Genomic DNA, 24267 nt, shown 5'->3' with positions numbered 1-24267 from the left:
AGGATTTTTCACCTTAGTATTAAACACAAAACTGGACATCCTAATCAAAGCGAACTCTAAAAAGGCCGCTCCTCCAGCTTTCCCTGACTGTGCCGCATGGTCTGTGCAGGCGTGGCGTTATTAGAGCGCACCTATTAGGCGCCCGCTCCTACGTTGAGCGGCGTCACCGTTGGCTGGCGTCGGCGTAACCGATAGAGCGAACGAGGACGAAAGAGAGCGAACGCCGAGTCTGTCGATATGAAGACCCACTGGCCTCTAGCCTAGCTTTCTTCCTCCGTCACGCGCGCTGGCTCCTCGGTTGGAGCTCGTGCGTATTCAGGGCTGGTACGAGAACTGCGGCTCCCTTTTCATTTCTTCTTCGTTCTTCTTTTATGAACCACTCCCCCTCTCTTCGCTTGGCGTAACGGGGATGTCGGCGTTTCGCTTGGCTCGCGACGCCTGCAATGCACAGAGTGGTGTGCGTCGCTATCGAGCGCTGGCAGTTTCTGTGGCCATTTTCTTTATAAATATAGATCGGACCCCTGCTGTCCCAATTGCCCATCTACATATGCAGACCTGTCACACTGCCTTTTCTACTGCCCAACTGCTCAGCAATCCAGCTCTTATCCTCCCCCTTTCCTTTCCATCACCACCTGGCTCGACTGGATCGGCGCCGAAGGGGAAGAAGAACAGCGTCGACTGATCGCGCAGGCGGTCGAAATGCTCGGCCTATGAATTTGGCTGAATAAAAGTCTGTTACTACTACTACTATTGCTACATTGCTACAAATACGGATCGCCAAAACTTCAAACGCAGTTGGCGTGGCCGCAACACGAAGCTAGGCTCCGAATTCCCATAAGCGCTAGGGTTCCCTCTACTAAATATTACACGAAACTATGTACTATAGACCACCGCGGTGGGTCAGTGGAATGATTCAGTGTTGTTGGTGACGAGTAGGGTATGTAGTAACATATGTTTCTTGTAGAAAGACAGCAGACGTTTGTACTCGGCGGATACCAGATACATCATGGGGACACACCTTAATACTTTCTTCTTAACCTTTCTGCGCATTCTAAACACTTTTTACGCTAATTTCTTGCAATCTTTTCGCACTTTTAATTCCAATGACAAAAGATGACCGCTGTAAAGTACTCTTGCCGTCTTCGCCACTTATATTTTATGATATTTATCGACCGAACAAACGTCGCAAATACTTGAATCTAGCAAATGGCGTCAAATATGGCAAGTTGTGATATCCTAAATATATCATAGTGAATGATCGGGTAACTGTGGTGATTGTTTTTTCGTTTTTCTCATCAATAACAGATTATCATCGGCTACAATACGTTGTCACCTGCTGAAAGAGGAGTTTTCGCCGTTGACGATTTGAGCTTGGATGACAAAGTGTGCACTGGTAAGTGGACACTTACGTAGGATCGCCTGTTCTTTGTTGAAAAAGTAAAACGAGATGCTAAATGGAAACGATGCACAAGAAACTACGCATGTATGCATATGCATATTGAGGTTTGCTGTTTTAAACGCAGAGCTCAGTTTAAGTGAGAAATCTGCTGGTTCTGTACTTCATCTACATTCCCTTGACGTACAGTCGCCGGCAATTTTAACGCGAACAGAAAATTACAAAGCCGAACAACTTTCGCATGCGATAATGGGTGAGTGACATCTCAAGCCGACAATTATGGGGTTTCCAGAGATGGTTAAAGCCTCAAGGTAACCATGCGAGCAGAATTCGAGCTAACGTTCGCGTGCTGGTAAAAGCAAAAATAAAAAAAAGCATAATCAGCTTTTTCACAACAACAAAAGCACAGCTCTTGCTGCGAGAAGATGCCAGCTTTGCAAGAAAAGAAAACGCATGAAGATGTGTAGGTGGCGACGCCATTTTGAAGTGCTCACACCAACTCGCTTTGACGTTATGGATTTTGACGGCGTCTATTAGGGCCTGCACAGCTCTCACACGGTAAAAATGAGGTACGTTGTCTTCTTAGGGGGTCAGAAACTTACTGCGCCCTGTTTCTGAAAATTGAACAGTGTGCTTGATTGGGCTGGTTCGTTTATCAGAAAATCTCGTTCACACACTGTGGTCAGAATATGAAAAAAAAAAACACAAAAAAACTCTGTGACATCACGTAAAATTAAGTTGTTCTTAATTTGAGGAAATATATCCCGAAAGGGGGATAGGAAAATGAAAAAGAAACTAATCATTACCGCGCTGTAACTGACTATCTCGAGCAGCTGACACCTGAACGGCGGACATCAGAGAATGAGGGTGGAGTACACGTTTGGGAGAGAGGGAGAGGATAGAGGGGGGTTATTTACGTATGAGGCATTACGTCCTTCTGTGGGATTGTTAAATATCTATGACGTCAAGCTGACATGATGTCACGCGTCCACGTGCAGAGATTTTTAAAGTGGATCTGCGAATAAAGGAAAGTTTGAGCATCACATCGTGATTTTCGCGCTAAGAAAAATGAACAGATAAAGAGAAGACATTGTCCTGTCCTCTCTCGTGTGTTTGTCTTTCTTGGCGCAAAAATCAAAATGTTACGTACTCACCAATCCGCCCAACAACAAGATCTTATTAAGTATATTTTGACTATCAGTTTTTGTTTCATAAATAGGAAATTGATGGTGAAATTAGCGACAGAAGACTCTTTGTAGAAGGGTTTGTCAATTTAAAGTGGCTCACCGTTTCACTTTAGTGTCTTCCTCAAAGTTGACACCCCTCGATATTCAAGTGAACCGCACGCGCAGAGCGATCACTGGTGGAAATACGATATGTTTCAGCCTTTACCTCATATCGCGAAGCATCATGCAGATTTAGTGCAGGTTTTGTTTGTCTATTCATTCTACGAGTGGTCATAGAAGAGTCGCGTCATGCTTTTACTTTTTTCTTAGTGCATAAGAATAAATAGGTGAGAGACATTTTTATCTGCAGTCACCATTAGCAAAAATGAATTCTTGCACGGTTGCCCATGCCAGCGGCACCGCCTAAAAACGTTAGGGCTTTTCCTACATTGTTTAAACGCAGGTGTCTGTACAATCCCTAAGTATACAGCTTCGATAAATATGAAAGCTTACCCAGCGACATTTGCTCGTTCTTTTCTCAGCGAGAAGTCACATCGAGGCCTTTAAAGTGGACGAATTTGTAAAAAGAAATTTTCTCTCCTGTTCTTTCTGGAGTAATATCTCTTCTGCAACTCCAGTCTCCTTACAACTGCTGCTTCGTATGGACGTTTCTTGAGGCTTTAAAAAACTAGCAAGTAGTGGTCCTTGTGGCTGTGTGCCACAGCGTATCAATTGAATACCAGCTAAACGGTCTCTCATTCGAAAAAAAAATTTAAACAAGACTGCTCTCTTGAATTCATGTACCCACGGGCACAATTTTAGGTTTATCGAATAGACGGTGCAATAAACGCGCATAAATAGATCACCATACTCATTTCTCAGTCTCGTAGCCAAATTCTTGTAAAACACTTCAGAGCCAATGGATGGATCCTGCGACTTCGACTGGGGTGACACCTGCGGTTACAACCTGGGACACGGAAAATTCAGTGAATGGCTGCTTCAAGACGAAAATCACACGATTATAACTCCCGACTACAGCACGAACACACCTTCTGGTAAGTTGTCAGTCAGGGCTGTGTAGTAAAGCTTGCGTGCCTTTGACAACCGACCACCAACGAACCGTCATGTTCATCGCGATGGATGGCTGCGTACATGAAGCAATGGCGAATGTCGAAGAGCTTTTCAGGTCCCGAATTCTTCGGGCGTGTGTGTGCAGTATTGTCACGGGGTCGTGACGTCGACGAAGGCGGCAGTCGGCTTATCGAAGATGAAACTCTTTATTTGGCCGAACTTGTGGCCGCGAAATGGAAAGTCAGACTACAGCGATACACACCGTACACTGATAGAGGAGAACAGAGCGGCAGCCGTCGATAAAACTGACAAGCGGTGAAGGGCGTCGGCATTTACACATGTGCCGTCGAATATCCCAGCGTTATCGCTGGTTGTCGCGCAAGCTCTAGAATAAGCTCGAGTGTTCGCGTCTGGCGCGCAATCTTAATAAAACGATGTACAATAATCGCGAAGCATCTCGAACAATGAGGCCCGGTTTGCGCTGGGCATTGCTGACAGTCTTCTTGGGCGAAAACCGAATACAGCAAAAATGATAATAAGAAACACACGTGGCCATATTCTGAAAGCTCCCAGTGGCATCTTGCTCATCATCCTTACTTGTCGTGTCGCAACTTCTACAAAATATTTCGTGTGCATGACTGCTCTGCATCATCTGAGCGTTACCAATGCCAAAGGTGCTTTCCAGGCCAAATATAAGTACGCAATTGAATTGTTACCTGAACGTCAAGTGTGAAGGCGCCCTTTTACCGTATGAATGTAATGATTTGCCATCGATTGGGGCTTCTCCATGCCCTGCATATAGATATTTATGCATTCCTACAAAGTAAAATTGTTATTGCGGTAGCATGCACGTTTCGTGCTCAACTTACCAGTCAGAAAAAAAAGTTTTTTTTTTTTTTCGGCAGAGTGTACAGCGATATGTTTAAGAAGCCTGCTGCTTCACTTATTGGTTCATGCCTATTGCTAAAAAACGAGCACGAAACCAAGTCGGGTGAGAATGACCAGCTGTCCAGTTTTAACTACTGATGCCTTGCTGTTCATTTGAACTTCCGGTCGTTCTTCATGTCTTGCGACATTAGCTTGCAGTTACACTACGGTATTATGGGCCCGCCACAAAAATAGCATGCGATGTTAAAATGAATGGTATGCTGTGTAAAAGTTTCTTTCTCGATGAACGATGCTGTCACCTCCCTGATGCGTACCACTAAAACTCTTAATGTATATTGCAAGATTTATTTGCATGGCAGTTCACTGAAACAACACACGAATAACTGCATATATCAACATTGGGAGTGTGGTCTCTAGGAGCGCACCGAAATGCTTGCAAGCAGAGGTTGGCGTCGACGTGCCTAAAAATAGCGTGTTTCGCTAACTTTTCTTGACGGCTATCACAGCTGTCATTGCCTCTCTTGAACACTTGAGCTTCGCTTTCAAGAACACAACGCGGTAGCGTAAATGGACCATGTTCATATCGCCTTCCTAATCGCTAGCCTGACTTTGCTGCTTGGTGAACACCTAAACAAACCGTGACGCAAGGAAAGCCAAAGAGCGGACGCCCTCCTCCTCCTATATCTATGCATGAGGCGCGACGAACCACGGCGGGGCGAGCGCGCCCGTGGGCACTTTGCGCCATCTCGCGGCTGACAGTACAGCTTCTGCCACGCCGAAGCACTTCCGAGATGTGCGTACCACATACTGTAAATCGTGAATATAAATAGCTCGCCGTTAGTGTGCTAGAGGATGTATGCGTGGAGGCCGAGCGGCTAAAGGAATCGCTCCATGGAGCGAGGGGTCACAGGTTCGAATCCCCGGTGTCACTTGAACACAAGGTTTTTTGCTTCTTTATTTGAATCTACCTCGAATTTTCGCTCATGAACAACGCTGATTTTTCCCTCACAACCAAAGACGCCGACACCGGAATGTCTGCGAAACTAGGTCTTCAACGCTATCACGTTATAATAAGGAAAATTTCATTTGCCCCATCTACAACGGAATGCAGCCCGCTAACGAAAAAATCATTAGGTACAGTAGATACCAAAGTGCAATGATAGAATTCGGAAAAGAGCAGAAGATTGGGAAGCACACTAATAAAGTTAGCTTATATACTTACGCCTCCGGTAGCATCTAATTTTCGCGCAGGTGGCCTGGTGTACATGACATTGGAAAGAGGTAACGAGACGAGTGCCATGCTGACATCACCAAAGCTGACTGGCCGCCGCGGCACACAATGCCTTAAATTTCGTTATCTTTTACCTTCCTACCTGAACCAAGAGGCTGAATATTTCCTTTCGGTGACGGAAAATGGTACGTCCTCTTTGTGCACGTTGTTGAGGGAAGTCTGCCAATGGACCTTTTTTCCAAGCTCACGTAACCCCTTCGCAACATTCGTTATATTCGGGTACAAAATAATTAAATAAAGCATCTGGCCGCACACCCCTTATCAACAGTAGGCCGAAGAGTCCGCACGAAAGCGAGTCGCATTCGTTAATCGCCTGCTTGCCGCCATGTATTTTAAAGGCTGCCGATTATCACGAAGTATTTTCTGGCTCTTTTGTGTCAGCAATTAGTGTGCAAGCCTTCTTATTTATTCTAATGCGTGTAAATGTTATATCACCACGCCTAGGGGCTCTATTTCAGCGTTCAATGAAACTTTGGTTGGGCCTGGTTGGTACACAACCTACCACTTAACTTTTAAGGCAAACACTTCAACGGAAAATGAATGTGAGCCGCGAAGAAGAGATGATCATCTTTTCCTTGTGGTCCGTCCTTGCTTCCGCTGAAGTTTTCACATTAATGGAGGCTCGAGACACATCACCATGCTTAGAGGCCGGGCTCAATACGAGACGCTATTTCGCGAAATGAAAACCATTAGACCAGGCAAGAAGAAAGAATTTGAGTGGACCAATCGGAACACCGCCACAATTCTTTCTGCAACGTGAAATCTACGAATGGTTTATGTTGGTGATTTCGTACATTATTACCTTTGTAGGAACCCTAATATTACATTCTCTATTTCGAAAGATTCGGGAGAAGTTTTTGGGATGTGGCCTTCAGAGCAGCTGTCCAGAGGAGGATGGACGACGGCCGAAATATCATTCCAGCAAGAAGGAGACTTCAGGGTCAGTGCATGAAGCAAGCGAATTGCCCTAAAACCGTAACCTTGCATTAAATTAATTAGAACTTACGGAAGCCTGCGGATAAAGTGGATGAGATGGTATTGAGGTGCATAATAAGGTACTTTACAGGCGCATTTCTGTGAACGACCTTTGCAGCAAGTGTTTGTTGGGCCGTGCTCGACGTCCTTCACAGTCGATAATGTTTTGTTTATGATAATTGTGGTTGTCAGTAATGGAATATGTATACTGAAAGAGTCAATGATAGGAATAAATACATTCAAGTAAGAAGATGCAGTTGTGCTAGAGACCTCTAAAATGCAATGTCACAGGCATTGCAGCCTAACGTACGCGATGCGGTACGCCCAGTAGTCAAGGATATTTTGCCGAAATATTAGTGCGCTGACGTAGATAGACTATCGCAGGAATGCTAAGGCATGAAAATAGTTTCACTCTAACCCCCGTATTCACGAACCTAACTTAACCTTATGCTTATGACTTAAGTCGCCCTTAACCATAAGTCCGCCCTTAACGCGTTTCAAGAACGAACCTTGTACTTATCGCTGAACTTTCCTTGTACTTATCGCCGTCATAAGTAAGGCTCGGTTAAGGTAGCCTATGACCTACCTTAAGGCTTCCTTGTAGACACACAACATGGCGGGGAACAACTTCGCGCAGTTGGTTGATTATATGTGGACCGTAATAAAAAACATTGAACGGCACAGCGTATGCATACGCGTACCCGCCGCGGCGAATCCTCAGTGGAACCCGATGGAGACCTACGATGGGCACGAATTTCTGTGTCGCTTCCGCTTTAGAAAAAGTGCCGTCAAGAAGTTGCTCGCAGTGCTGCCTCTGCAGGAAAATACCGATGGTGGTGGTGGTGGTGGTAAACATTGTATTCAAGAAACTCACAAGATAACACACACACGCACAGAGTACACTGTTTACGAAGTTCGTTCACGTTCATGGCCCGAAAGAAAGTCAACAACGCAGTACCCCACGGGACTTGTTGACGAGATCCGTCAAGACGCCGCGACATGGCCGCGATGCCGCACTCTTCGTCGTTGAAGTTCTCCTGATGCGTCGTTTCTTAATGAACGCAATTTAAGAAGGCAAAAGACTCTAAACCGCTCAACCAATTGCATAAATCAAGTGTAGTAAAAAAAAAAGTGAGAGATAACGATAAACGCTGAAGCGAGCACGAAAATACCATCAACGAACAAAACGTACGTGAGAAGACGTCGAAATAGCAATCGTGCTCTCGCGGCCCGACTGTGTCGACGGGGGGTCAACAAATGTGGCCAGACAAAGAATGTGGATTTCACCAAAAGCGGGCGGTGCCTTAGCAAACATTTTTGGTGTTTATGCATGGGTACTTTTGTGCATACCATTATTGCACTGCAATAATGTTTCTTGCAATGAAACTAATTTATTGTTGCTCGAAGTAATCATTTTGTAACAAAACTTTGCCTACCCTGGCTCCCAGGGCACATACTTGACGAGTTAAGGACGCCTTTCATAAGGCGCACTTATGGCAAGATAAGGCAGGTTTTTGAAACTCACCTTATCCTTTTCTTATACTTTTCTCTTCCTTTCGTAAGTAGCCTTACCGCGATAAGTTAAGGTCGGTTCGTGAATACGGCGGTAAGCCGTGCGAAACTGTATGCCTAGTGGATGCATGAAGGAACAAAATTTATTTAAAACTGCTCCGGCAGTTTTCCTTCAGGCGAGGTGGAAGGAAGAGAGGATGAAGCCTTCCGTCGATGATAATGGCGGTGCCCCAGGTGACGGCTCGGAGTCCTTGGGCCCGGGCAGCCTACTAGTAAAGGATATTTTGCGGAAACTTAAGGAACCTTACGTGCACAGTCCCTTAAGGCCAATAAGTCATAGCGTTGCTCTCTTATACATGCTTCTAAAGACGTCAGGAAACATCTGGTGTCCTGACTTCTTTCTTGCGTCCGTGTTCGCACGCCCTGTCTTTTTTAGAATGAATACTTACCAACTAGCTCATCTCTCTGTTATTTTATACATGCTGACTGTTTGTCGAGTAGAAAAAAATTGCCGAAATATGATAAGGTTGATGCCTAAAAACCAATAAATCCAATGGTTAAAATGTTCGCTGTCTAACATGCCTGAAAGTGTACGTCAGACATTAAAGAATATTTAGTTGAAACATCTGGGCAGTGAATGAGGCTTTACTCTAACAGGCGTTGATTGCATATGGAGCAGAAAAGACGACTTGGCGCTCTTAGAAATGTTACACTATGTTTTTCTAAAGCAATGCATTATTTGCAGGTTATAATCCAATGTGCCATCAAAGGACGTAGCCGTGCCACACCATTCTGTGCCATAGATAACATAAAGCTGCGGGAATGCCAGGGCCAGCGTGGTGAGTTTGCATTGGTTTATGATAATTGGAATAACTACTAAAATATCTGGACAGTCACTAAACATTGTTGGCCATTCATCAGGATTCAGTGGGCTGTAGCCTGACTAATGCAGCAGTTTACGCGTGATACACAGGCATAGTGGCTAAATTCTTTAGATATCACGAAAGCAGAAAGAAAATGATCAGTAGGCGTCTCACTTTTTCCTTAAGTGAGTTCATCTGCATTAGAGTTCTCATTTGGGGCTGTTCGTTCATATCTATAGAAAACGAGAAACAGCGTGAACAGGACAACAGGGCAAGCAGCACGTAGTCCGTCTCTGTCCTGTTGTCCTGTGGTTCGCGCTGTTCCTCGTTTGGCATGCACTTCACCTAACCACCATTTCTTGCGCGTCTTGATGAACTATTACGGGATGACAGTATTGCTGCCTTAAAAAAAAGCGCCAGGCCTGCGCGGAAAGCGCAGCACAGTCACAGCGAAAGCTGGAAGAGCGGCATTTCTAGAGCCCGTTTTAACTCTCTTGGGGCTACTAATACAAGTACACTAGCAACGTGCCCACTACGCCACAAATCATCATTTTTTGTGAGGTTGCTGTGGTTGCTGTGGTTGTGAGGTTGCTGCGGTTGCTGTGGTCGTGTGCCGTTGTCCGCTGTCGTGCTCGAGTTAGTAGCCATCACGTCCGGGTCACCAAGCTATAGGGAACGCGATATACGTTGTCTGTAGACAGACAGGCATAGGCGAGCAGCGGAATGTGCGTCAGCACACGATGGTCGCTGGAGAGAGAAGATGATCTCTATTTCACGCGCATTGCGCCTCGCGGTGCGGGCGCTGTAAGCGGGTGTGCACTGAGCGCACCGCTTGGAGTTCGTGTCGCCGTAAGCGGGAGCGAGGGAGTGCCGCTACAGAGATGTATTGCAGTGCAAGGTTATCTTAGAAGTTTGAGAGCAGCACCTCCTCTGCAACCATCACTTTTCTTCCTCACATCGGAAGCGCACGCCACATAGAGAACAGCAGTTAGACTTTGCGAAGGGTGGCGCTTCTTTCAGCTGCCGTACGGATGAGTTTTTAAGCGTACAGAGCTCCGATATTGAGTTCTCATTGATTTGTGGCAGCACAGTGAGGTCCTTTGACCGGTCAGCAGGGGACGATGAAAGAAACAGCCGCATTTTCTTGGTTCAGAAGCTTCGTCAGCAACTGCGGCTCAGCCTATCCGTGGCCTTTCCTTATGGAGACACGAGCAGACGATTTCGCAATGGCACCCAACAAAATATGGCGGACGAGCCGAGTGTTCCTGGAGCACCAAGAACTGTCAAGATCTCCTATTTGTATTGACGAAACAGTGATCTGTCTTTTATTTCTTAGCGAACTTCTGCGACTTTGAGCGTATCTATCTATCTATCTATCTATCTATCTATCTATCTATCTATCTATCTATCTATCTATCTATCTATCTATCTATCTATCTATCTATCTATCTAGCCGCCTACGACTTTGTGCTCTCCTGGTCGTTTGGTTAATCGAATGTGCACCAAAATTGGTATGGCGTAACATGACTGTATGACGAACATAAATGACAAGTCATAACATGAAAATCATGACACGCTTGTCGTCTACAGCATGATTTACATGACAAGTTCATGGGGCGTTGGCGGCCGTTTCGCTAGTTTGATATACACCAAAATTGATATCTTGCGAGGTGACCGTGTGACGAACATAAATAACACGAGTTAACATGAAAATCATGACACGCATGTCATGTACAGCATGACTTACGTGCCGCGCTCATGGGGCGCTGGCGGCCGTTTCGCTAGATTTATATACACCAAAACTGGTATCTTGTGACGTGACTGTGTAACTAACATAGATAACACAAGTTAACATGAAAATCATGACACGCATGTCATGTACAGCATGACTTACGTGCCACGCTCATGGACCGCTGGCGGCCGTTTCGCTAGCTTGATCTACCCCGAAATTGGTATTGCGCGACGTGACTGTGTGTCGAACATAAAAACACGAGTTAACATGTAAATCATGACACGCATGTCATGTACAGCATGACTTACGTGCCACGCTCATGGTGCGCTGGTGGCCGTTTCGCTAGCTTGATATACTTCGAAATTGGTATCTTGCGACGTGACTGTGTGACGAATATAAATAACAGGAGTTAACGTGAAAATCATGACACGCGTGTCATGTACAGCGTGACTCACGTGCCACGCTCATGGTGCGCTGGCGGCCGTTTCGCTAGCTTGATATACACCAAAATTCGTATCTTGCGACGTGACTGTGTGACGAATATAAATAACACCAGTTAACATGAAAATCATGGCACGCATGTCATGTACAGCATGACTTACGTGCCACGCTCATGGGGCGGTCGCGGCCGTTTCGCTAGCTTGATATACTCCGAAATTGGTATCTTGCGACGTGACTGTGTGACGAACATAAATAACACCAGTTAACATGAAAATCATGACACGCATGTCATGTACAGCATGACTTACGTGCCACGCTCATGGTGCGCTGGCGGCCGTTTCGCTAGCTTGATATACACCAAAATTCGTATCTTGCGACGTGACTGTGTGACGAATATAAATAACAGGAGTTAACGTGAAAATCATGACACGCGTGTCATGTACACCGTGACTCACGTGCCACGCTCATGGTGCGCTGGCGGCCGTTTCGCTAGCTTGATATACACCAAAATTCGTATCTTGCGACGTGACTGTGTGACGAATATAAATAACACCAGTTAACATGAAAATCATGACATGCGTGTGCGATGCACGGGGTGATGCTATGAGGGGGGGGCGCGCGACTAAACTGCAGAGCCGAGCGAAGGAGACGGCAGCGAGAGAGCACGCGCCAGCCGACCCACGGAGGTCCGGCCGTTTTTAAGTGCAAAGCACTTTTACTGATGATGATGATCTGTCTTCCGAACTCGTTCCAAAGAACCCGCAACGCGTTCAACTTGTTGGCGGCGTTGCGCACGCCCGAGATGGGGCTCAGGTTGTTGTCGAACCACAGTCGATCGCACACCGCGCAGCTATATCCGAAGCTGCGGTCCAGGAAGTCTCGCTTGAAGCGCGCGTCCGGCCGATCGAATTCGAGGGCCCGCGCTCGCTCACGCATCGCGCGTCCCCGCGCCAGATCGGCTTCGGGGTGCTCGGCTCGCTTCGCACGCTTTCGTTCGGCGTCTCGCCGCCGGCCTTCATCACCACAGGCAATGCGCGGGGCGCGCGCAGCCACGGAGCGGAGGGCGGAGCGCGCGCAGTCACGTGGGGCGTGACGTCGCTGCGCCGTTGCTACAGACGCTCCTCTCCGCTCCTCGCGCCGTTGCTATGGGACGGCGGATTCAGGGTCGCTTATAAAGTGCATTCGCACTTAAAATCATGGCACGCATGTCATGTACAGCATGACTTACGTGCCACGCTCATGGTGCGCTGGCGGCAGTTTCGCTAGCTTGATATACTCCGAAATTGGTATCTTGCGACGTGACTTTCTGACGAACATAAATAACACCAGTTAACATGAAAATCATGGCACGCATGTCATGTACAGCATGACTTACGTGCCACGCTCATGGTGCGCTGGCGGCCGTTTCGCTAGCTTGATATACTCCGAAATTGGTATCTTGCGACGTGACTTTCTGACGAACATAAATAACACCAGTTAACATGAAAATCATTGCACGCATGTCATGTGCAGCATGACTTACGTGCCACGCTCATGGTGCGCTGGCGGCCGTTTCGCTAGCTTGATATACTCCGAAATTGGTATCTTGCGACGTGACTTTCTGACGAACATAAATAACGCCAGTTAACATGAAAATCATGACACACATATCATGTACAGCATGACTTACGTGCCACGCTCATGGTGCGCTAGCTGCCGTTTCTCTAGCTTGATCGAACCCGAAGTTGGTAGTGCGCGACATTACTGCGTGACGAACATAAATAATAGGAGTTAACATGAAAACCATGACACCCATTTTCCTCAATGACATACAAGACGATGTATGCAGCTCTTTGCTGGCTGCTTCGCATTACATCGATTCCCACAATGCGTGGGATCTGCCGGCTTTTTTCCTATGGGATTGACTCCAGGGCACTACCCACATTGATTTGGTCTCTAAGGTATACACGTACATGGTTAATTGTCCCACAGGGCTGACCTCAAAATTTTTGATAAAGAAAATAACGCTCTGCGGCATGTTTTTATACGCGAGCGCTGCGGTCTGATTATGAGGCTAACCGTAGTGGAGAGCAATCGGGGGTTCTTTAAGGCGCACACAATGAAATCTCAGATGCTACTACGTTCTGCCAAGCAGGATGCACGCTTCACGCTGGGATCGTACCTCGACATCTAAGCAGCGCAACGGCGTTATCATTAGGTTAGCGCGGAGGCTCTTAGGAGCCCTGAATTTGCAAAAAAAAAGGATTAGTTTTGACGCGAAAGCATTACTCGGCTAGGTTGCCTGGCCTGGCGAGCGCGAGCGCGAGCGCTACCCAGTTGTTCACAAAAGCTGCTTCCGGCAGACACGTGACCGCCCCCACCGGAACTGATATACGACGGCGTCCGCAGCAACTTCCAGCCGTGATGTGTCACTGTAGCCACGGATTAGCTACTAGTGGATCTCTGGAGAAGGGAATCCCGGCTCGAAGGGCGAGTGGCAATGTTCGATGTATCAAATGGCTTCTGAACTCCTGTGAAGGGAGTGTCCGTGCAGCATGCATACCTGCAGGGAGTCGGATGTCGACATCGGCAGGAAGCTTCTCCACTGTTGAAAACCACCAAGAAGTGGAGCCGAAGTAGAAAACGTCTCGTGTATTTGACGCTGGGTACAAAAAACTGAAAAATGAATCCGGGCTCGTGCTTGGGTCAACCCGCCTGCTTGCACAGGGACAGATAGGACGAGCGGACGCACGGCCCGTGCCGATTTCGCCGGATGAAGTTATAATAAGCACTGAAATGAATATGAGACCAAAATACTTGCCCAAACCATGGAAAGCGCTAAATGCTTGCGGCGTAATTATTTGCCGCGGCGTGAAAGGTTACATTTCGGCTGCGTTAACACGCATAGACGATGCTTCGCGAAATCCTGTGTGTGCTACAGAAAACTGCACGAACTTGAATTAAGGTATGAACTAAACGGCACTCCGAGGTAGTACGTACTGAGCGTGCCTGACGCATTGCCGGAGTAATCGGCCGCTAAAGTTTCTGTATGTTGCTTCTTTGAGACCCTAAAGGAGCCATGCACAGTAAGTCAATGAACCATTAGCGATTAGTGCCATCGTTGCTGCACGGGACCGCGTGTTTAACATAACCATGGTTTCCAAACATGGTACGCCTCGTCATCACTTGCGCAGTCAAGAATGCGGAGTACTTCTTCAACGGAACGCAAGCATTTAACATCCCATTCAGAAGTGCTTCGATCACAGCCATGCTCAGACTCTAGCCGCGCGCAGTTCACTTCTCTCGTATGTTGCAGGTTCGATCAGCAACGTCAAATTCTTCGATGTTGCGAAAATTCGTCGAACAACAATTCCGTTCGGAAGTTTACGGAGAAGTACAGGTGAAGTTAACACAGTGGCGTGGATTGTACGTTGCCATGACGGCACGCTTCATCACTCTAACCCTTTCGATTCCGCTGGTCGAGCTCATGCGTGTTGGCAACATGCGGCGCTCGATAATATCCACAACGAGTGTCAATGCAATGCATATGAACAATTATGCTTATATTTTCAACTCATCCAACGTAATTTTGCAGTAAATACAATCAAAATGACTTACGAGCATGAAAAAAAAAACGTTAACGCACGAGGGGAGAGAAGCTGCAAAACTCACTCCTCGTGAGTCAGCAGCTTATCTTCTGTCACTGCTCTCGCAGCCTTCTATATCCAGTGAAAAATCCTCGTCGTCAATTAGAGAAGTGACGTTCTTCAACATCGCTGCTAAAAGGCATCTAAAGAATTTTCTCCGCCGAGAGCCTTCGACCTCTCCGTGTCACCATGTTTACAATGAGAGAAGCGTATAGGCTCGGAGACCAGTTTGGCTCTGAAAACAACTGCCAACAATAAGATCACTCGCAGTGTGCTGCCACCTATCAACAACGTACAAAAAGAAGTGGCGCCGCGCTGGGTATGAAAGCAACACACAGGTGAAAGACGACGTTGAGAGCGTTCACTCAACAATAGCCGTGGAGCGAACGCCGCCTGAAATGACTCAGTGGTTGCTCGCACGATCCATAAGAGCGCTTTTCTGACAAATGATGAAGCGCCCTGTTTGAAAGTATTGCCTATTTGAGATTGCTCAATTATAAAAGGACATCGCGAGCTCACGCTGGCTCTCGCGCACAATGTTATAGGATTCATGCCACTACAAGAACACCGAAGGATGCTATATACAGGTGAATATGCGTGTGTTTCAACTGAAGACGTCTGATGAAAACATATAGCTAACCTACGTGGTTACATAAAACCTTGCGAGGCTGAAACCTGTACGCTGTGGTCTATGAATGGAAGCGCGACTTGCCACGTCCTTTCAAGAAAATATTGCGTCTCGCAAGAACGAAGCAGGCTTATCCTGTCACGGTGGGTGCGGCTTGTTCACCGATGCAGGAAGCAGGCAAAGTCGTAGTCCTTCTTTTCTGCGAACGCGTTGACAATCAGCCTAGCACAGCCGAGCAAGGGAGCGGCTGTCAGAGCTGCCAGTTTGTCGTCTGCTGTGTCTCCTCCAGAGGGAGCTCCTGAAATCCGCTTGGTAGCGTGACAGTCTATGCGCATTGCAAATAACGCAATCTGGCTCATCGTATTGCCTCATAATTGATACCGCAACACCACTTTGCAACACCCCTCCGAAAAAACACAGCCGAAGGGAAGGTTTTTGTTTTCTCAACTGATAAGAATATGCTTAGGGATCCTCTGCAACTTTGCGTGCCTACATGAAACATCTTTGCTACGTATGAGATCGACTTTTATTGTTAGGGACACGAATATGTAAATATTGTGCAGTAAAATGGCGAGAGGTGTGTACGTCATCCGTTAATATTTTGAGCAACATTTTATGCGTTTCTTTCACTCTTCGTGCCATATAAATTGCTTAAGCGATAATCACAAATACTTCCTGCTCACCCACTGCCGCACTATCCTGCAGGAATTGCATTTAAGTTGTAAAAGTCAGAGCTGAAGTTCGCGTACCCATTCACAGCACACGATATGTCGTGACCGCAACGGGTGTCCTAGGTTCAAAGGGAAAAATTTGGAATTGACCCTTATACATGACTAACGCCCGTTGTCTCAATCAAGCCTCGAGTTGAAGTTCGTCCTTCACTCGACCGAGTTGATCACAGCGCCACCGCCCGACTGACAATGATATCGCAATTTTAAGCATTTTCGCCGACTATTGCTTATATACAGAGACCATTTCTACCTAGGGGCGGCGCTGTGATCGTTATTTTCCAGCCAAAGTGGAGTGTTGAGGGGAGGGCCGTTCTATAATACGGGGTGTTAGGTCTCTGGTAGTGGCACTCGCTCTTCGGTGTTCTTGTGCCCTCGTGTATTTCTTCGGGGTCGACTTTCTGTTTCGTCGCCCTGCCGAAGTGGATTCCAGAGTTCACGTCGAACGAAACGCGTGGTTGTGATCTGAGTCACCAGGTGCTGCAACGATCCGAATCTTTCAGTGAACTGAATCAATTATTTATCATTAATTATCAACCTAGCCCTGAAAACTATCATCAACATGAAGAGGCATGTGCCACATAATTTGGGCAGATCCCATTACTCACCGCTACGGCGGTGCCGGCAATAACCCTAAGAACAAGGTTTTTAAAACTAATTCAGTCTTGCAGCTACGCTCGCGAGCCGGCACACACGGTTGACGCGTGAACTTACTGGCGCTGCTGTTTCATCTCGGTTTACCTGCCGTGGCCTCCACGATTAGCTCCGGCAACGTGCCGTTTCTCTCTTCGACGCGTTGCCGGAGCTAGTCGCGGAGGCCACGCAGCTGCTGCCGTGAGCTGAGACGCGCAAGGAGCAGCCGCTAGCGACTCATATCGCGTTTCTCCGTGCTCGCTTTCTCCGTACTCAGTGCACTGTAGTTTGTGAGCTGTGATCGCTTGGGGAGCAGTTATTTTGATTTAGCGTGTGTGACAGGGACACAGCTGAAGAATGTCATCTCTCTGCGCCGAGTCGCAGGAGCGGCTATAAAAATGACACTGGTCATGAGTTCGAATCACAGCGGCAACTTGCAAGAACTACTTTGAGATTGTAAACGCTGATTCCGCGACACTCGACAAGATAATAACCAATTTCACTACAAGTCGCCTAACGGAGTTTAGGGAATTCAAGCGTGGCTACCTTCATCAGTCGTTGTTCGGGTTTTGCGCCTTTCTCAAAAAAGCGGAAAGCATAGTTCGCCAAAGAATTAACAGCCTTCCCGTGTTTGACAACTTGTTTTGGGGGACCAATCTAGGTTCATGGGTCTCTAGCATTTTCGTCTCCATAGAAAATGCGATCGCTGCAGCCGCGACAAAGCCGCCACCTTCGAATCAGCACCGTAACCACTGTAACACCTAAAGACAGGTTGGTGGCATGTGAATATTCATGCGAGCGGAAAGCGATACGTGTGAGATTGATACCAATATTATAGGACAAGTTTGATTATAATGTCATGTTTATGGAGCAGGGCGTGTGAAATGTTTGCTTTTTGAAGCAATCGTGGTTGTTGAAAATGTTTAAATTACGAATCTCCGCTGCTACGGCCGGCGAAAGCCTCGACGACAATAGGGCACATGGACGCTCTAAATGGGGCACATGGGCGCTCTAGCACACCGCACGTGAGGCAGGATGCAAAATAGCACTGCAGCGCCGCTAGTGACGGCCTTCGCGTCCACTTCGGAGAGCAAGTGTCTATGGGGAGCTGCAAAACTCAGTTGGTTCTAGAAACGTGGCCTGAAAACAAGTACGGAAAGAGAGAGAGAAAGAAAGAACTAAAGAAAGAGAGAAACAGATAGACTGAAGGAAATATATAAAGAGAGAGAAAAAGAAATTTTTTGCCAAAAAATAAGTTCTCACGAAGCGGGCTTCGAGCCTGCGCACCCTACATCTGAATGCGAGCGTCCTAAACACTCAGCTATCCAGGCACGCTAGCAGAACACAACATAGCCTTGTATAGTAAGCGTAGCAAGAGCGTAGGAAAGGAAAGTGAACATGAGGAGGAGAGGTGATGGTGAGGAGCGGGGAAAAATGGAGGAGAGGGAGCAAAGCGTAGCACAGAAAGAATGAGAAAAAGAGAAAGAGATAGAAAGAAATGCAGAAAGAAAAATAGAAACAGAGAAAGCATCAACGAAGGAGGGAGAAAGAAGTGGAGAGAGAGAAGAAAAGATAGAAAAAAAGAGGAAGCAACCATCGTGTCCTCTAGCGACCAGATACCGCACCACCTGGCCAAGCCGCACATGCACAGTAGGTCAGCCATGCCCACCGACGGAGACATCGCGCGCAACCTCCGCTCTTAGTGCACAGCCTGGCTGCGTACTGCCGAGGAGGAAGCCGCGCATCTTGAAGCTAGACGTGTCGGTCGACGGGGAGCACGAGCAGCGACGGGCACGTGCTGCGCTGTACCAAGCTTTGCGCGACTTAGTGCGAACTGCCCGCAATTTTTTTTTTAAAGGCTCTCATTTTAGTGTTTCTTTTTTTGTAGCAGTAATGCTAAGGTTTGTTACATAACTATCGATTACGTACCTTGCTGATATATTCTGAACTCTCTCAAGTTTGTCGCGGTCGATGCCTGTGGAAGGGTCCCGTACAGGGCTTCCATACTCTAAAATTCGACTAACGTAGCTTCTCTAGAGAAGATTGCGGTCTGGCTGCGGAAACAGCTTCGAATTACGTCGTAATAATCGTCACAATTTACACACCCTTGCTGTTATAAAATCGACGTGCATCTGCCAACACATGGAAGGTTTGAAGAATACCCCGAAGTACTTATACTCGGATACAGTCTCCAATCGAAAAACGTGGCAGATTATACGCTGCTGCTAGAATGCACTACTTAGTGAAACGCATTTGGACTATTTTTGTGCGTTTATTTGCTGCGCCAGCTTTCTATTTTAGCTTAATATTTTGATAAGATAGCAGTATCAGCAACGCTTGTAATTTCCCTACGTAATATTAAGTCATCAACAAATAAATAACGCGATAACCGATGGTCTCGGGAGAGCCATATATGGGGGAGACCCACTCAAGTGTCTCCGCCGACGCCAGCGCTTGCCATTCCCCTACTGGATAAAGCGAATGTCTGCCGACTGGTGCGACCGTTCCGCAACCCTTTGTTATCACCACCGTGGTTCCCATGCATTTGCGAAGCCCGCACTGCACGTGAAACGTCCCTCGTTCTGTATTGTCGCCCCGACGGGGGAGGGGGCGGTAATTGCTGGTGCGTTCTTAGCTGTCACAGTGGTCATCCATACACGAGGGGCTTGACCCCACCAGTGAAATTCTACCGACTCGAAAATAGAAGACACCAAGAAAGCAGACGACAGGCATGGCTTACTGAGGTGCGCTGAACAAGGTAAACCAATTTGCTGCATGCGCTACCAGTGCGTGGTCGGAGTTCACGCGTGCAGAGAAAATGAGTATCTGCATGAAGCATTGAACATAGAGTTCATTCCTGCTTCACAGCTGCAGTGATCGATCGAGTTACTGGATACGCGTCCCCGTCTTGGTTGTGTCGGCATTGAAGCAGAGATTACTACAGTGCGTTCAACATCCGTCTTTTCACCAATAATAAAAAATTCCGAAGCTATATACAGTGTGGCGCGGAGCGAACTTGCACATTTCAAATTGTTGACGAAGTCACCGATGACAGTCGCAAGCCATTGATGACGAACTTGCAGCTATTCATGAGGACTGACTGAGGCGCATGCGCAACCTAAAGAAGCGTTTGCAACAACGCAGTGATGCAAAAGGAGGCCATCTGCCAGCTGTAGCTTTCAGGAAATGACCTTGACCTTGGTCGTCACTGAATCGCATTCTTGGTCCTATATATAGACACGCCTATTTTTTCCCTGCGTCCGTATATAATAAATGACAACTTCAAATAGAGCGTTAATGTGAACTAACAGATAATGGTACATTAATTGTGATATAAATGTGAAAAAAATAAGGGTGAACGAAAAGACAGTTGAAAAAGTTGTCACTTCATAGAAAGCTGCCGGACTGTAATTTCAAACAAAGTTTATTCATTCATTCATTCGTCCACCTTACTTTATTCACATTTATATCACAATTACTACAATACAGTTACAACAGTACAATTAATGTCCCATTGCCGTGGCTTCATTATCTGTTGGCTTTCATTAAGGTTTTATCAAAGAAAGAAACGACCTCTTAAAATTTCCAACTTGAAAAAGTCGGTTGACTCCGCGCCATCCTATATTTACGCTCCGGCCGCTATTCATCATAGAGGACGTATAGAGGAAGGCGTGTACAAATATGTCCTATTCGTGCTGTGCGGTGATATATTTTGTCCATTCACGCAGTGCCGATGGAAATGCGTGGTATCCAAGAGAGGCGACGAGGATTTGTAGCAGATATAGTTTGTGGGAAACAGCAAAATCCTGCCTCTTGGGGCAACTGTAGTGAATCGGGCACCCTATCCTGTCTTCTCTCGTTTTAGAGGCGAAACTCATTAAGGTCGAGGCTTGTCCGCCGCAGCGCCGTAGCCAGGCGCTAGTATCATCATCTTGTATAAAATAAGTAATAAAACAACCTTAGGTTCGAGTGAGAATTGAACCCAGGCCGTCTGCGTGGCAAGCAGGTGTTCTACCACTGAGCCACTCCTTTGTTTTTACCAGCGAAGCTGTTTAGTAGATTGTGCCTTGTCCGGCGAACCGAAAAAACTATCATCATCATAAGCGGGTAAATTGGGTAAATTACATTACTCACCACTGGTACACTAAAAATGGAGAAGGCAACAATTGGCCCGAAAACAAATGGCTGCGAAGCGACGGCGGCGAGACGAAGACCCCGAGTACGTGCAACGAGGCAATGCTAGGTAACGGGAAAGGCAACGGCGACTGCGAAAAGACCCCGAAGCGATGGATGGCCTACGCCAACGTCGACGTGCCCGTATCTATGAGAGGTGCGAATGCTTGGTTTAGGAGCGAGTTTCTGTCTCTGGAGTTCGGACATCGTTGTCGTGGCTGTGCCTGTCTGTGGTTTAACTCGAACCTCTCTGCGCTGAGAATAAACGTGCAAAAAACCTTGGGTCACCTAGCTGGATGCCCAGCAACGACATAAAAGAAACCTAGGAACAACCCTCATCACCTATCTAAGGCCTAGAAACAACGTAGTAGCAACCAGATTAGTCTTCAGAATCGTCCAGTTTCGCTGTTTCAAGCCTTGCACGGCTTAGTGTAAACTTCGCCATTTTTTTTTTCTTTCATGATACCTATTACACTGTGTATAAGAATGCACAATAAGAGCACAAATAAAGCAAACCAAATTACAATCACATTGGGACTATAAGCGCTCAAGCGTAACTAAGGGCGCACTAGATGGCTAACACAACGTGTAGTGGAACTCCATTGCTTGAAACTGCACTGAAGTTAACTTTAATGCTTCACAAGCACAGGCATCCCGTCTACAGGTGTCACAGTAAGAGATGTAACATCGCAGTAAATCGGGGTACAAGCGTATATTGTCGGGCGTCACACGCATACCCAGCAATTCCGGACATCGCTTTCAGTTCGCGGTTCTTGGCACCACGTGGCGTACGGACCTTAAAGATTCATAATTCCCGCTATGACTCCGACAGCGTAGGGGAAAAAACAGACGACAATATCGGCTTTCACCACCGCGCGCGAACCGGCAATCGCCGACTGATAACCGCAACGCATGCGACGAGCGGGCGGATGCACAACTGTGAATCAGCGCTAGTTTTGTTGCAAAGTGGCTCGGTCCTTCTTCAACACGACGGAATCTGGAAAGGGCGTCCTGCCCTTCCTATCATTTTTCTTTCAATATTTTCTGAGTTTCTTGAATATTTTTCGTCCGATCGTAGTGCCGTTGGCCTCCCCAGGTTCTTTTTAAAGATGGCGAGCACGCCTTTTGTCGCTGCCATGTTTTGAAACATAGAAGCTAATTTTGAGAAATACCATCTTAAATTATGATGATGGTCGTGCGTTTCGGACTATGCATACTCAGGCTTGACTTCCCTCATTTTCGTTGGCGTCAGTTTACAAACCCATTATATTGCACAACTCGGTGAAAGCGCCAAGCAGCGTGTTACAGTCGCTAACAGACTTCGCTTTTTCGTGTTCAATAAGCGACAGAACTAAGGTACAAATTTATTTGAATACTTATTATTATTCAGTAGCCTTCGTTGAAGCATTTTATTTAGGCGCCATAGTTTCAACTGTGTTGTTTCAATTTCTCGAACTCATAATAAAGTACGTCTTAAGTAACTTAGGTTCCTAAGCACAGTACACAATTTACAGCCCGCCCTCGCTTTTCTTGTCAGTGTTTCTGAAAATGAAATGAAATCGAATAAACTGACAAATCCCACCTCAATGCCTGAATGGATATCTGCTAGTCTGCAGATTTGTGCGAAGTCATGGATTGAAACCAAGCTATTGCGGCCTGTTTAAAGCAGCAAAAAAAAACGAAAGCAAGAACGTGTTTCTTTACGTGACAACGTACGTTAACAGGCCCTTCACGAAATCCATTGAAAACTTTTGTTACATTCTGAAAGTTTTCTGTTGCTTATGTAAACAAGGCAACTGCAAGAGTCTCGAAACGCATGTCTTCTTGTTCTCTGTGATAAATGCTTGTTTACCGTGAAAAAAGGTTCTTTGCAAGACATTGTTTCGATTGCACCTAAAGTTGTAGATGCCATCTATAGCTAAGATTTTAAGAATGATTTTTCTGTAAATTAGTTAATTGTAGGAAGAGTTGCAAGATGTTGAAGTGTCCTGTTACCGCATTTCCAGAAGATCAGCGCCACTGACAACTCAGGCACTCTGTGTCTTTGCCTCGGCAAGAGTCCGCAAGCATAGTTCTTTTTTCCCGCTTTCCTGTGGAAACTGTAGCCTCAGTACGTTGTAATATTCACGTGATGGGCCCCGCATTTGTTTATCGCTATTTTTCATTGCGGCACCATTCTAGTGTCGTCACTGAGCGTCTCAGATTAGAGGGTTAACTGAAGTTGCGTGTCATAGTCAGTGGCTGGATCACTGCGCTGCAGCCCGTGGCTCACATTCGCAGAAAGCCCGGCTCCCTCAGAAAGGCATGACCTTCTGTATCAAATTTTGGCCGCCCTTCTGCGAAGCAGCCACTCATGTTTTGTAGACACGATCACTACAGAATGATGTGTACTGCCCATTTATTTGTAGTGCGCACTGATTATAGTGAGAAAATCCGAAGTGCAGGGGAGGAATAAGGGCAGAAGGCAGGCTCCCGATGTCTTCGTAGGTGGGCCTATCTTGGTCAAAGGCGTCAATGACCAACGCTTCCAAACATATGGTGCCTTTGACGAATAAACCACCCATCGAAACATCAGCTAACCGGTATGAAGCCCCTATTTTGGCGAAAGCCTTAGATGCCTCATCAAACGCGAAAAGTGACCGTCGGCGTCTTCGAGATTTGGCAATATCTCTCGATACTTCGCGAGACCGGCGTTGGCGTTGAAGGATGCAAAAAAAAAGTAACAAAAGTGGGTTCAGAGTCACTTGATACACAAGTGAATGTGTGTGTGTGTGTGTGTGTGTGTGTGTGTGTGTGTGTGTGTGTCGGTGTACCAAAAGCCACATGACCTCAGTGTGACATGACGTCAGCATGACGTCACAGGTCGCCAGAATTTGACACATCGTAGTGACGACATCGAAGAGCATCGCCACTTGATTAAAGGCGGGCCGATCACGGAGGCTCTGCAAAACCATGCCAGGAGCAGAAAGCTTGTAATGCCTCCGATCCGGGAGGCAGTGCAAAAGCACGTTGAACTCGGAAAGCTTTTGAACGTTACGGTGGAGGGGAGGATCAGCGCGTCGACCGAGAAGAAAAAGAACAAGAAGATGGCTTAGGCCTTCTAGTCGTCTTAGGCAATTGCATAAGGGACCCTCTAAGTTTTTC

General features: G+C 46.8%; 1 protein-coding gene across 1 annotated transcript in view; it reads left to right on the top strand.

Annotated features, from left to right (window-relative positions):
- Window positions 1–3481: 3481 nt before the first annotated feature.
- Window positions 3482–24267, top strand: part of LOC119383808 (MAM and LDL-receptor class A domain-containing protein 1-like) — a 109039-nt gene continuing 88253 nt past the window's right edge. The window contains exon 1 of the mRNA XM_049412965.1: window positions 3482–3617. Coding sequence (XP_049268922.1) covers window positions 3482–3617 — 136 coding nt within the window. The remainder of the gene's footprint in view (window positions 3618–24267) is intronic.

The sequence above is a fragment of the Rhipicephalus sanguineus genome, chromosome 2, assembly GCF_013339695.2.
Source record: "Rhipicephalus sanguineus isolate Rsan-2018 chromosome 2, BIME_Rsan_1.4, whole genome shotgun sequence".
Classification (NCBI taxonomy): Eukaryota; Metazoa; Arthropoda; class Arachnida; order Ixodida; family Ixodidae; genus Rhipicephalus; species Rhipicephalus sanguineus.
The sequence above is the reverse complement of the archived record's forward strand: the minus strand, read 5'-3'. Positions and strand labels throughout refer to the sequence as shown.